The sequence below is a fragment of the Anas platyrhynchos genome, chromosome 4 (assembly GCF_047663525.1).
Source record: "Anas platyrhynchos isolate ZD024472 breed Pekin duck chromosome 4, IASCAAS_PekinDuck_T2T, whole genome shotgun sequence".
Lineage (NCBI taxonomy): Eukaryota > Metazoa > Chordata > Aves > Anseriformes > Anatidae > Anas > Anas platyrhynchos.
The window spans coordinates 30309008-30322947 of record NC_092590.1 but is presented as its reverse complement, the minus strand read 5'-3'; the positions used below and the strand labels follow the sequence as shown (position 1 = coordinate 30322947).

Here is a 13940-nt window from a genome sequence, read left to right as displayed (position 1 = left end):
GATGTATGTATTTTACCCTGTGGAAAAAAAAAAATAGCAAAAAGAAAAAGTCATATATTTTTTTTTAAATTACTTTAGTTAAAAAGACTTTTTTTTTTTTTTTTTTTTTTTTCCCCAGAAATAAAAAAGTCAAATAAATGAGTTTCAAAGAAACTTGTAAAATTTAACTGAGACTGTAATAAAAATCCATGCTCTAAAAGGAGTGGGATATTAAATGATTTCTCTTGAAAAAAATAATATTACATTAGAACAACTATAAAGGTCTTTTTCTTCACAAGCATGGTAAAGTAAATTATCAGTGACCCCTTTATGCCTGTCAAATGCTATTAATGTCATATAGCTTGGTGAAAGGAAAACTTTTTTTTTTTACATCTGTTTTTTAATACCACTGGATGCAATCCAGTAAGATGTAATATGTAACATGTAGCATGTAACATCTGTGTAAGATGTTATACAGAATACAAATTCCAGCCAATAGATTTTTGATTCAGTTGTCTTTGTCAGTTCTAATATTCAGCCAATAAAAGGGCACTAAGTCTTCCAAGAGATCTTGCCTAACTCTAGGTTTAACTTCCAATTAACTTCCAAGAATTTGTAATGAAGGTCAACAATGGCAAGACCTGATTAATTTGGACTTTATAAAGAATCTGACAAAGTTCCACTCAACAAGACTTCTTTCAAGAAATAAGCCAGAGGACTAAGCATGAGAGCAAAGAAAATGTGATGTAAGAGGGAAAAAAAATATCGTGTGAAGTACTTGTAAGAACATTTACTTTCTGAGTTAACTGCAAGTTTCTAGGGAGTATGAAGATGGCCATCTGCTTCTGTGAAGGATCATATGGAAAGGATCTTATGGAAACTGCAGAAAGAGATCTGTTGAGCTTATGGTACTGGAAATAAGGAGCTTTCTGACTTCCTGACAGTAATCCTTCAAAAACGGAATGTATTTAGTGGAAAAATAGATGTAATATGGGTGAGGAATAGAGCCAAATATGTGGAAAATTCACTTGTGCAGTAGACAGTTATTAGATATGAGGGTTTTCAATAGATAGTACCAAAGAGAGCAGAACCACAGTGTCTTCACAATGAAAAAGAAGTCTCCCCAGTAAAGTCACATTCAGAAGAGGGAACAACTTGTTACAGTTTCACGTAGTAAGACAAGGCATAACTGAAAGTCATGCTTGCTCCCTCTGTAATCAAGACTATTTGTTCAGAGGATGTGTTCATCACTTCCTAAGTCTGCTGAGAAGATGCCACTTGAAGGGTGACTCTTAGAAATGGTGTATAGGGGCTCTCCTTTGGTTCTTTCAGACAGCTTCTAGGGGGATAGTCAGTATCTGCTATATGCTTGCATAGCTCGGTATAGATTGGGAGCCATTTACTGGTGCAGGACACATGACTGATGGCTAGAAGCATTTCTGCATAAAAGCAGAAATGTTAATGTCGTTAATGGACTTTTTTTTTAAATTATTTTGGTTTGGTTTGGTTTTTGTGTGTGGTGGTGGTGTTTTTTTTTTTTTGTTTTTTTTTTTTTAAATGTGTACATTTTGTACAACTCTATTCTGATTATCCATTTCTGAACCACTAATATTTAATGTAGACCTTGCCATGTATGTGAAATTAGAGTCGAAAAAAAAAAAAAAAAAAATTGTATATTTTAGAGATGGAAAAAAATTCAGGTCACACTTTCCAAGCATGCATTTTTTAGTGAAATTTTTTAAAGTTACAAGCAGTCTATGAGGTGGATTATTAAAACCTGGAGAGGACTTGGGCCCTTAAGAATAACTAAGGCCCACCTGGAATCACACAGATTCACATATTTCTGTGTAACTGTAGCTGACGTTTTTACTAAACACCACTTAAATTTCAGTTGGGATGATTTCAAATTTAAATTTGCCTTGAAACTATATCTTAGCTCATTTCTTAGCAATATAGCTATGAAGAAATTCAGAGCGCTCTGGAAGGTTCACTGCAGTGTTTCAATGCAGCAATCATTTCAAGATCAATATTTTAGCTGCTGGAACCAAGTAAAAGATGTTACTAGAAGTCATAGCTTTCTAAGGGAAGTACCTGACAAGCTCTACTATCAGCATTCTTAATGAGAAAAAAAATAAATACTAAGTTTAAGATGGTGATTAGACATGTGATTTTTATTTTTATTTTTTAATGCTTTTATCACAAGAAGGTGTTCTGAAGAAGGAAAGCAACATTTTTTGACATTTTTGTGTAAACACGCTGCGGTATTGTTTCTTCCATCCCAAGAGACAGTGACTGGAACCTCTTCCTATGTAAAAAATGCAGCTTTGGCAATCAACACAGATCATAGGTGGTTTGCTCCCTGAGCAAAATGTAGTCCCAGAAATATGGGATAAAGTGATGGCTGTTGACTGATGCAGAAACAGATCAGAAGACTAACAGAGCCTTTAGAAATCTTGTGGAGGTTTCTTACCCTCAGTAGATGACAAGTTTTCAGGCTTCTGCCTTATTTTTTCTTCTTTTTGCTGTCATTTCTATATTTTTTCTAACAGCTGGGCCAAGAATATTCGAAAAGTGAAGAAGCAAAATTAGAAGTAAGCCTCACAAGCAAAACGTTTATTTCTTTTTGAGATAGACAAAGTGAAAATACGTCTATTCTGTGTTTACAGTCCAGCCAGCAGAAATTTTAAGTTGCCATGCCTGACAGAGCAAATGCTTTTTATGAAGATAAAGTAGAGAACCCACAGAGGCCACAGTTGTGGGACTATCCAGTTTGTATAATCTGACTATGCAAAATGAGAAAAAATCTTTTCCTTTTTCTCATAAGATCCAGGGAAGCAGCAGCAGCATTACCATAAAGCCCTTAGGCTTGTGCAATTCCCCTTAAGCAAATCTTTACTCTGTGACAGAGCTGATCCCTTCATAGTCAGGTGTCAACACAGCTAAATCAGTTGCAGGGACGTGCTGTGGAGGATGGCACAGAGATGGGACATGCTGCTCAGTAGAGGCTTCTGAAAGTCTGCACTGCTCGCAATAGTGGCATTCACGTTGCTGTGTCCTGCATGCCACAGGAGATGTGGGATGCATGGCAAGGCTTCTGTCTGCACATAAAACAAGAAAAGGCCTCTCCCTGTAGAGCAGCAAATAATAGGAATTTTATGCAATTTTATTCCTGCTGCTGAAGATTAATAAGCCTTTTTTTTCCCCATTGTTATGTAGTGGTATTCAAAGAGCAGTGGAGTGGGAGAGAACGTAAGATAAAGACCTCTAATTAACAGGAAAAGGCATGTATTACAGACTTGAACAGGGTTGGGGGGAGAGAAGGGGAAAGAGCTTCTTTCACTCACTTTCTCATAATAACTGAAATCTAAATATGGGCAGAGAACGGTTAACCAGGCAGCTAGTGCTTGTGGTGTAAGTCAGATTTGTGAATCACGGGAGTGAACTGTAAATTGCAGTCTACTTATTAGCTGCTTGGTCTTAAGACATACCTTGTACCACCACTGACACTTCTTTTATCTTTTCAAAACTGATACAGGAAACTTACTTAGATGGCAATGCTTTTTCTGCTATTGGTGATTGAAATGAAAATTACTATGCAAAGAGATAAAGTCCTAATGTAATTTCAACTACATAATAATCAAGCTATCTTAATGGACAAGATATACAATTTTCAATGACATTATTCCAGTTTTACTTCAGAATTTAAGTAAATTACCATTTACATGAACAACAGCTCTGGACCATTTCCTGCACTCAAGCAAGTATTTGTAATGAATGTACCAGAATACATCTGGGCAAATATCTGCTATAATTTTTTTCTTCTAAGGAACTCTTTAAAGTGTAACATTCTCAGCTTCTAGGCTGCTCAATGGTGTTATTGTCCACAGATGCTTTCTGCTATGATGCTACTATAGGAGCTGCACAGCTCTCAGCACACAGAAGTAATTTCCACTGTGAATGATATGCTACAGAGCCTAACAAAAATGTGCAAGGGCACTTAGGGGAAAGAGCAGCACAAGCAATGAACTTAGAATTCTCAGTGCCTTATTTTGTTCTCAGTGATAGAATCAGTCAGCTGCTCAAATACATAGATGTTGCCAACACCATCTTATTCTAGTTTTCTCTTGAGCTTCTTTCTGCCTCATTCCTTTGAATTTGCCTTACTTACAGCATTACTTCTCACCAACTCCCTCCCTTCGTTTTTTTGTTTGTTTGGTCATGTGTTTGCTTGCTTACTTTTAACTAATAAAATAAATTTCCCATGAGCAAAGTTTATATTCAGGTACATTTTAAACAAATAAATTAAAACTGTAGGTAGCTTTTCTTTGCAAAATATTCCAAGATAATCAGTCTTATTTAAACAGTGCATTTAAAGCTGCTGTGATTTAAAGGAGTCTCCTTTCTTTATGCTAGCAAGATTTCTATGAGCAGACCCTAGAGCTCTTACTAATGAAGGAAGCAGCCTTACTCAACACTTAATTCCCCCTTTTCATTGGAAACTAGTCTACACTTCTGAGTGTTTTGGGAAATTGTGGGAAACAAGGCTAACTAGATTGAATGACTCAGGTGTTTTGGCCTGTATTCATGATGGTAGCATAGGTAGAAATTGGTACTAAATAAAAGGCTGATCATAAGCTATGGATTCACGTTTGAATAGAAAGGATGAAAAGACCAATCCATGAATGTTTTTTGGGACATATCCTTAGCAAAACACCAAAACACGCAAATCCACATTTGATGAGAGCCTTCCGAGACATAGGCTCTTCAAAGAGAAAGAAAACAAACCTTGCCACAAACCCCAGTTGGATCCCCAAGTTTTCTATTCCTGATAGTACACACAGCACAAAGTGAGGCTAAGCTAGACAGATCAACCTCCAGCAACTCTTAAGCTGTCTTTCTTCCACATTTCTGAGGTCATGCATCCACACAAGTCCTTATCTAGTTATGTGAGATAGGCCATGTGTAATGTTTTCAAGCTGTATGCTTAACAGTCATGAACCAGTCACTTATTTTTTCAGTACAGAATAATACCATTTGAACCCCCATACCTACTCACTTGGCTTTTTAGTGCTTTTTCACTTGAGTTCACTTGCACATCAGGAAACTAGTACTATCAGTGTCACTTTGCATAGTCCATCCTCTCATTTGAATTTACACTAACATATAAACTTGTAGCATCCATTTGGTCAATTAATTACAATGAAGGCAAAGCCCAGTGCCATTAACTTTGTACAAATTTTTTCATCATGCTGAACAAACATGAAAACTGCCCAACCCAAAATAAATACATACACTTACATATATGTACAACTCTACTTGCCAAGTAGTTGCCACAGAACAATAAGTATTCTTAGTTTTTAACTATTTCATCCTTGGTGACTGAAAAAAAAACCCTCATATGATCCAACAGTGTTTTTATAATCATGTTTTGCTTTGGGAGATTTGGCTTGAATTTATATTTGTGACAACTTCAACATCATCTGTGGGTTTTTTTCTCATCAAGAATTAATATTTACACTAGCAAACAGATAAAGAACTTCAACAAAATACAGATTTTTTTTCTTAAAGATACAGATCTTTAAGATTTTTTTTAATACAGATTAAAAAATCTGTAAAAATACAGATTTTTTTATTTTTTTATTTTTTTCTTTTCTTTTTTTCTTAATTTTTTTTTCTTGTTTCAGTTGCTTATCACCAGGGCAGCACTAAGGAACATAGAGAAGTGAAGTAAAACTAACTGAGCCCCAAAGATGTTTTGTATGCTATTCCAAAACAATCAATTATTAATTATCACATGCTGTTAGATAACTGCATTATTCTCTACCAATAACAAAAAAAATGTAGCACCATGGCTGCAAAAATAGACTCTTACTAAAGAGCTATTATTTTTTTTTTTTGAAAGAAAGCATCAGTAATCTTTGCTAGCTTTGAAAAAAAATATGTCAATTATTCTTTTAATCAGTACTTCACCACTTCAAACCACATAAATTTTAGCATGGCCCTCCAGCCCCCTCAGGCACATGGACATACAGTAACAGAAGTGTTACTGTACAGTAGAAGAGATCCAGTTTCCTCTGGACTAAGTCCAACAGGCAATCCAACCTCACCAAAAACTGTCATCAGGTAAGCATGTTATGTAAACAAACTATGAAATGGGAAAGGAATTTGAGGGTATTCCTAAAAACAGGTATCTGATGCTAATCTGATGCTAAAAAGACCTATGGAACACCTTCAATGACAAATCTTTTAAAAATGTTTTGACAGATCTTTTAAACTGCATTTGCCTCATGAACAGTATTCTGTTCATAACAATAACAATAGCAAATTAGCGATGTGTTTTTGTTTGTTTGATTGTTTGTTTTAATTCAGGAGACTGCAGTTTGCTGGCAAGAATGTCGGTAGTTCACAAAGCAGCCGTGAATGGTACTAAATGCTATCGGTAGACAGGGACATGGTGTCATCTCTCTGTCCATTTGTATTTTAACTGATAGATTTCAACTAACTTGAGAAAAAATAAACTACCCTATTTACAGGCATGACAGATTTGTAGATACCATTCTCTGAAATTTTAATCAAAATTTTCTGTGGATTGATATGGAAAGCTCGAAAAGAGATATAAACCACACCGCTTTATCCAATATAAATCTTTATCAAAATAGGCACACACATTTTGTAAAACTCACCTTCAGGATGACAGACAGATGTTGTATGGTAGTCTCCTTTCCAGGATGTAGTTCAATTAGCATCTGGAACACAACAAAAAATTCAAGGCGAGGTGTCACCTTTTAGTGTAGGCAAAACTCCTTCCTGTTCTCACCCCAGTTCCTTAAGTACAAAGTCATTTCTACTGCCATCGCATCAGTTGAATTAAAAAGTTAAAAAAATGCACTCATCCTGTGCAACAAGCACAACCACATCGTGTCAGTGGAGTTCTACTATTAACAAAGGGCTACACTATTACTTCAGCATGTACAGTATGGTAATTACCTTCAGGAGTGGGATTTCTTATTTTTTAATTTCTGATTTATCATAAAGTATAAAATAGTTAACTACTTAAGCTGGAGATTCTTCATTACCAATTCCAATTGTTCTTCATGTATATTTGGATTTGTTTCTTCAAATGAAAATTTGGTGACAAAGTACTTAGTGAACCAGATGAAATAAAATTGTGGACACTTGTGGACAATTTGCAACTTCTATATTTAGATTGGTAGAAAAACACTAAAAATGATTACTTTATTTCAAGTAAGCTTGTGCTGCAGCAGCTCTAAATACAATTAAAAAAAAATAATAGTAATTTTATATATATATACTTCTAATGAAGAAACCCTGTAAAAACAAACATTTTTAAACTTTCCTATAAAACATAAAAATAATCCACTTTCTGTTATAATTTCATTATTCCACCTGGGCACTTGACTCTTTCATACTTATAAAAATACAGTTCTTGTCCATGTGTAAAAAGCAAGTAAAATTTTTTCTACTGGCATTTTATTCCAACTTCCTCAGTGTTGTACAATAACCTAGTTTTTACAGAAGTAAGCTAATGACACTAATTCCTTTGGTTCTAAACTAAGCACATCTATATGGCTTGACCTGAAAAAAATATTTCCTTCAGAGATTATATAATAATTAATTTAACGGAATGCAGTATTCCTTATTTTTCATTGAATATGGGAATTACATTTTCATATATTCTCAGTTAAGTACAAAGATTAATCACTGTCTGTACAATCTCCAAATTTATATCCATATCTTTGCATATTTATAATATATTTGTGCACAGCTGTAAGATCAAGAAAATGACAGTGACACCATAAAAATGAGGAAGTTTTAAAATCAAGGATTCTGTATTGCCTTCTGCCTGATTGTACCTGTGGGGATACACAGTGCAAATTCTTGGATATGATGGAAAGAAGCTTTTGAATGGCATATTAATGTCATTATTTTATATTTTTATTTTATATTTTTAAATGAAGGCATTACCTTCATTTGTTCTATTTGCTCCTGATTTCATGCATTTCTTTAATGCTGCAGTGCAGTAGCTCCCAATTCATTTGGTACCATGAAAGCAAATCCAGCTCCAAAATATCGATCCACACTTACCTACATTTTCAAAGGAAGTCTCACATTAGTAACCTCTTCTCTAGCTTTTCCTCACGAATGAGAAACAATTTCGAATGACCCTGAATCTTCACTGTCACTGTTCTCTAATAAGTTTAGCTATCTAGACTTATTTCTGACTTCTGTGATAGGTAGCTGTCATACACAAGGACTAAAATCCAAGCCCGTCCTCCTCTTCCAGTTCAACGAGGAATTTTCAGGAAAGAAGGAATGCAAACCTCTTTCAGGCTCTTCTGCATGACAGTTCACTTTAAAAGGTCTTTGTACTGTAATCCCAATAGGCTAAATAAATTATGAGTTCTCTTTTCATACCTTAATTCCCTAAGTCACAGGTTTTAATGAAATGCATTTTAACTTTGTCAGCTACTGACCATTTGTCACAATGGAAAAGGAAAAAAAAAAAGTATTTGTTACATCAGCCAATAATGACAACATTTTATCTTTAGATTCTTTATTTAAAATCAATTTATATATCAGTTAATTTCAACCATAAGAAACTGTCCCATTGTATCAGAATGGTAAACTCTTAACTACTTTTATTTAAGAAAATAATACAACTATGCCCCACAAATTATGAATTAGTTTGAAAGGAAGTATGTCTCCCTTCACTATGTAATGAAGACAATGTCACAGAAGTACATAATAAATGTACAGGAAAATACAGAAAAATAAATTTTCCTTATGGGTTTTGCCTTAATCCAAAATTATTTACTGGAAATAAAATATTGATAAATGGTTTTAATACAAAAAAATACACATTTTTGTAGGTGAAATGTAACTGAAGCATGAATTCTTCCTGTTTCAAAATTTCAGACCTTGAAAAAAGTCAAAATGATGGGCTATGCTTGCAGAAAGTTGGTTACAAGAGTCTTTATTTTGCAAACTATACAGAAACAGTAAAAAAGAAAACGCATTATACTTTTCAATATTACATAGGATAAACATTAAATCTAGTATTTAATGTGTAGAAATTAATTCAAATAAACTGATTTTCCTTCTAATTAATGATGGGAAGCCAGTGATCCAGTTTTGAAATTATACAACCTGTAGTATTACATTATACAGGTCATGTCAACTTTATTGTGGAAAGAAAGCAATAGATATGATATGAATGGAGATGGTGGAGTCCCAGAATGTCTACACAGTTAATTAACATGCTAACATAAATACAGTGATTAAAGAAATTTTCTCTACAGTCAAATCTTAAGTGCTACTCTACACAATAATTATAATCTAGTCCACGTGGTATAACAATATAACATAACAACAGAAAAAAAAAAAATCCATTTTCTTCATTCCAGCAGCAGTAACTATACTGGTATTAATTTGGTAACTGGGTGTGCTTAGCTATTTGCCTAACATCCTATACTGGTATGCATGCTAAAACCTCTCTATCTCTATTTTGCAAGGCACCTTTACAATACGTTCTCTAAGTTTCTGCACTAGTAACAGAAAACAACATGAATTTAGATAAAGATGCAAAACTATTTCCTGAATTAAGAAAATAAAAAGTATAATTATACACTTCTTAAAAACTATTCTGGGGGCAAGTGTCAGTACTCTGACTTACAGTCATGTATAAAGGTGATACAATTTTAAGCATTTTTTCCCCATGTAAAATACTTTATAGTAATCTGATTAGAGAGAAATACAGAGAAACAACAGTGGGCGAAGTGATGTTTGAGTAAATAACAATAAAGTCTACATGACTTTGACATGAAAGAAAGAAAAAAAAATGAAGGAAGGATAAGAAAATGTTAGATTTACAGAGTTGGTGCTTGTCCATGCTACTGCTTTAGAAAAACCCTTTCAATAACCTAGCCACTTCATATAAAAAAAATAAAAAATAAAAATAAAATAACTACAAATGCAAACACAAACAAGGACTTTGCTTCATTTTTCCCTTCTGTTAATTTTTCTCCATACCTTTGGTTAATTAAAGGCTGGTAAGATGCTACTTGTGCAACGGAGTTTTTCTACAATAATATATTTTGATGTATTAACAGGCAATTTGCAAAGCCTGCAGGGCCTGACAAAAGTAAAGTTAAGTTACATTATTTGTCCTGAAGAGGACACACAATTCCAAGTATGGGCAAATAACTTTTCACGTAAGTTTTAAAAAGACTGGTTGTTTTTATAGTGTGTTTTGCACATTTATATGTTCAGTAGCACAGAACATTTCCTTCTTCTGACTACATTTCCAATGCATTTTCTTCAGCGCAAAGGCATTTAAAAACTCAAAAGCACGTAATATTTCTTATTTAAACAAAAAAAAAGTCTATGACTCCAGCTGCAATGTTTGAAATAATCATACAAAATATACACATTTGTTAGAATCCTTTTGATCTTGAAGAGCAAAGGGCTTTTATGAAATGTCATCTTGTGAATTTTAGAAAGGAACAATTCATTGACCCTCCTAATATAATCAAATATATCCATCATGATCATCGTCATCATCTACATCATCATCTCCTTCGTCTTCATCATCATCTTCAATTTCATCTTCATCATTCATTATTTCATCTTCATCATCTTCATCATCTGTCCAGTCATGGAAATCACCAGAGGCAAAATCACCTGAAGTCTCTAAATCAATGGCTAAAAAGGTATGATAGTTATACAAAAGACACAAAATACACTAAATTATTGCTAATACAATATATATCATATTTATAGTGTAATATGTAAAAGATACAGAAGAAAATTTAAATTCAAGAAAATTACTTATTTTAAACTAAACATTGAACTTAAACAACATTAATAATCTTTTGTCTTAAAAGAAACCCACTTCAGTAGGGATGAATTTTTCAATGTTAAGAAAAGGAGATGAATTTTATGGGTTTGTGGAACTATAATTAGTGCCGGAAACACTGAAAGAGATTTAAGACCAACTTACAGTTCACAATAAGGACTAGTACACCATTCAGTTTCATACATATTATCTTTAAATATCTAGAACTGTACATTTATTCAGAAAGTATCCTGGATTAGATGGAAAATTGGCCTGAAAGGTACACCAAATACTGCGTTAAATCTACCCTGTGTTTCAGGCTATGTTCTTCTGTTGCAAAGGAAAGGAAAACGAGTAATGCAAAGAAAAATATTTTATTGCCATTTTTGATGTCTGGGACATAAAATAATGATGACTTGGGAGTTCCTGGAAGTCATAGGGCATTGGAAGGGAAAAGCAAGGGAAGACTTGGTGTGCTAGGAACTTTTGGCAATTCCTTCAAACAAACTGAAAAAAATGTCAAATTGAATTAACTAGCATACTAATTACCCAAAGGGATTTCATCAAGCATTCTTGGACTTGTATAATGCTACTCTAGATAATTAGTTTTCCCTAGGTTTATATACACTATGCCAAGCCCATATATGAGGTCTATTAATAGCTGACACAGTAATATGAGTTTCAAAAAAATAATGAAGTAATAAAAATCACAGATTATATTTACATAAAATTAATGTAGTTGCATCCCATGCTTGTTCTTACTGAAGAAATGTAGCTTGGTTGGAAATCAAAGTAATACCTTTAAACCAAAGTCCATGCAAAGTTCATAACTTACCACATTCTGCTGCACCATTCGTTCTGGATCCTGTTACCTCATTGCCATATCTGTCAACACACCAACACTGCCCTACACTTCCATGGCACTGACTTGGTTTGTAATACCCATCTTCATCACATATGGGGATATATTGCCCTGAGATATATAAATATTGAATAAGAATATTAATAACTGCCCCTTGACCAATGTAACAATCATAACAGAAAATAACTACCTTTTGCTATTTCCTCATTCCAGATTCTGCACTGACTGGTTTACAAGTGACAGATACAAGCCTTGGACTGCCTTCAAGAAAAGAGTGGACAATCTTCCTTAAAATTTTTCATTGATCCTCTGATACACCTTCCTTACTCCTTGAATGTCTTAGTTGAGATCTTTGCTGCATGCTGGGGAAAGGGACGTAGCTCACAACTCTGAATGGGATATTCTATAATCAGTGGAGTGCAAAGAACTCTGAATAACAAGGATTAGGCTTCCCAGACTAACAAACTATCTGCTACTAGGCTTAGTAGCTTTTTTTTTAAAAAAAAAAAAATATATATATATATATAATAACAAGTTAAGTTACCCACTAATATTTATTCCACCACAGAAGATAAATGTAGTGTAACACAGTAATTTTCTCAACAACAAATGTAAAAAAAAAAAGTAAATTTGCATTTTATAGACATAATACCTACACAAATTAGACTCCAAGCTAAAATGGTCCCACACCAACAGTACTAGAGACACAATCATGAACTTATTTAGTGAGGCAGTGACTTTCCTAAGGCTGAGTCCATGGTTCCTCATTTGAAAGGAACAGAAACTTTTTGAAAGAAACAAAATTTAGACAAATGACAATGTACAAAACATAAATCTGAAAATATTTTGAAGTGCACAGTTATTGTTTGAAACCATCCTTAGCAGAAATACAGTTTTGATTACTTTGGGACAAGCATTTTATTGCAGCTTTCATACAGTTTAAAAGGGTAAAATGAAGATTTACCCTACATTTTAGTAATATTAATACAGCATAAACTTATTCACAACAAAGATTTAAATTACTTGAAGAATATTACAGGTAAAGATCAATAGATATACTAATTTAGGAGTGCGTTAAACTGTCCCCTCTGTAACTGTAAAAACGTACCTTCTATTAGGATAATAGAACAGACGTAATATCTTTTGGTAGGTAAGGTAATAAAACCAAGTTTAATAGCTTTCAAAAACTTCATAAATTTTGTTGCTAGAATTTACTGTGGTCTATCTTTGTTGGATTAATATTGATTTTATGTTGCTGTTTCACTAGGGTTATTTATGTAAGCAATAAAACCTTCAAAAGAATGATCTATGGCTCACCTAGGATCTTCTTTCCTCCTTGCTGCTTCTGAATGTTGCTGAGTTCTGTCTGGCAAGGTGGGTCTAAAATGACATGAAAAATGTTGATCAGATTACACTGTATCTAGGAAGGAAAACATATGATGAGGTTTTCATGGTTTGCTATGTTCTAAGGTCTGTCTAACTGCTGATCTTAAGAGAGGTACAGATCCTGCACTAGTAGTCACAACTCTGAAAGAAAAGAATTACTCCAGCTTGTTACAACTCCAAAATTATGAAACAGATCACCATCGTGGATTTGTGCAGAAGGCCACTCCCAGTTAACTCATCTGTAATTGAACATTTGGTTACTAGTCTGGAGGACTGAAGAATGCTAGACTGAAATAGTAACTCCATCATCCCCTGCTTGATCAGTCTACAGAGATCTAAGCGTGACTTTGAAGCTTGCCTCAAACATTGTTCAAAGTGGGATGGCTCTTTCAATTCTTTCCCTTTTGTCTTTGTTAGAAGTCATGTTCAAGTTTTGTACTTCACATATTATACTAATAAAATAAGAATTTCTCCACTTAAATTTGCAAGACTGTGGTTTTATTGCAGTAATTAAAGACAGAACTCCTGAGGTCCAAAGCCCTACGTTCTGCAAAGTTTAAAACTGACCAGATTTCAGATGTCTGTAAGATGTAGAAGTTATTAAAATTCAGTTTTCCATTGTTCAGAGCTATAGCTTATTTAAATTCTGAATAATTTAATTTTCTACTCTGCATAAAAGCAAGTCTGACTATATCCCATGAATGGGAAGGAAATATATATATCTTTGAACACTAATACAGTGTACTACATTAGAATGAGAGATGCTTTTGTGGTAACAATCTGAATCAAAAGTAATACTATTCACGTGTGTCTTTAACTTACACTGTTCCCAGACAACATTCTGATAACAACTCACTA

The 13940-nt window shown here is 33.8% G+C and overlaps 1 protein-coding gene across 2 annotated transcripts in view; it reads right to left on the bottom strand.

The window, feature by feature from the left end:
• Window positions 1-8958: 8958 nt before the first annotated feature.
• The window catches only part of SPOCK3 (SPARC (osteonectin), cwcv and kazal like domains proteoglycan 3), a 191659-nt gene continuing 186677 nt past the window's right edge, over window positions 8959-13940 (bottom strand). For both annotated transcript variants that reach the window (XM_072037332.1, XM_038178733.2), the window contains 3 exons: window positions 13014-13076; window positions 11670-11807; window positions 8959-10701 (listed from right to left, as the gene is read on the bottom strand). In XM_072037332.1, coding sequence (XP_071893433.1) covers window positions 10529-10701; window positions 11670-11807; window positions 13014-13076 — 374 coding nt within the window. In that variant the 3' untranslated portion in view covers window positions 8959-10528. The remainder of the gene's footprint in view (window positions 10702-11669; window positions 11808-13013; window positions 13077-13940) is intronic.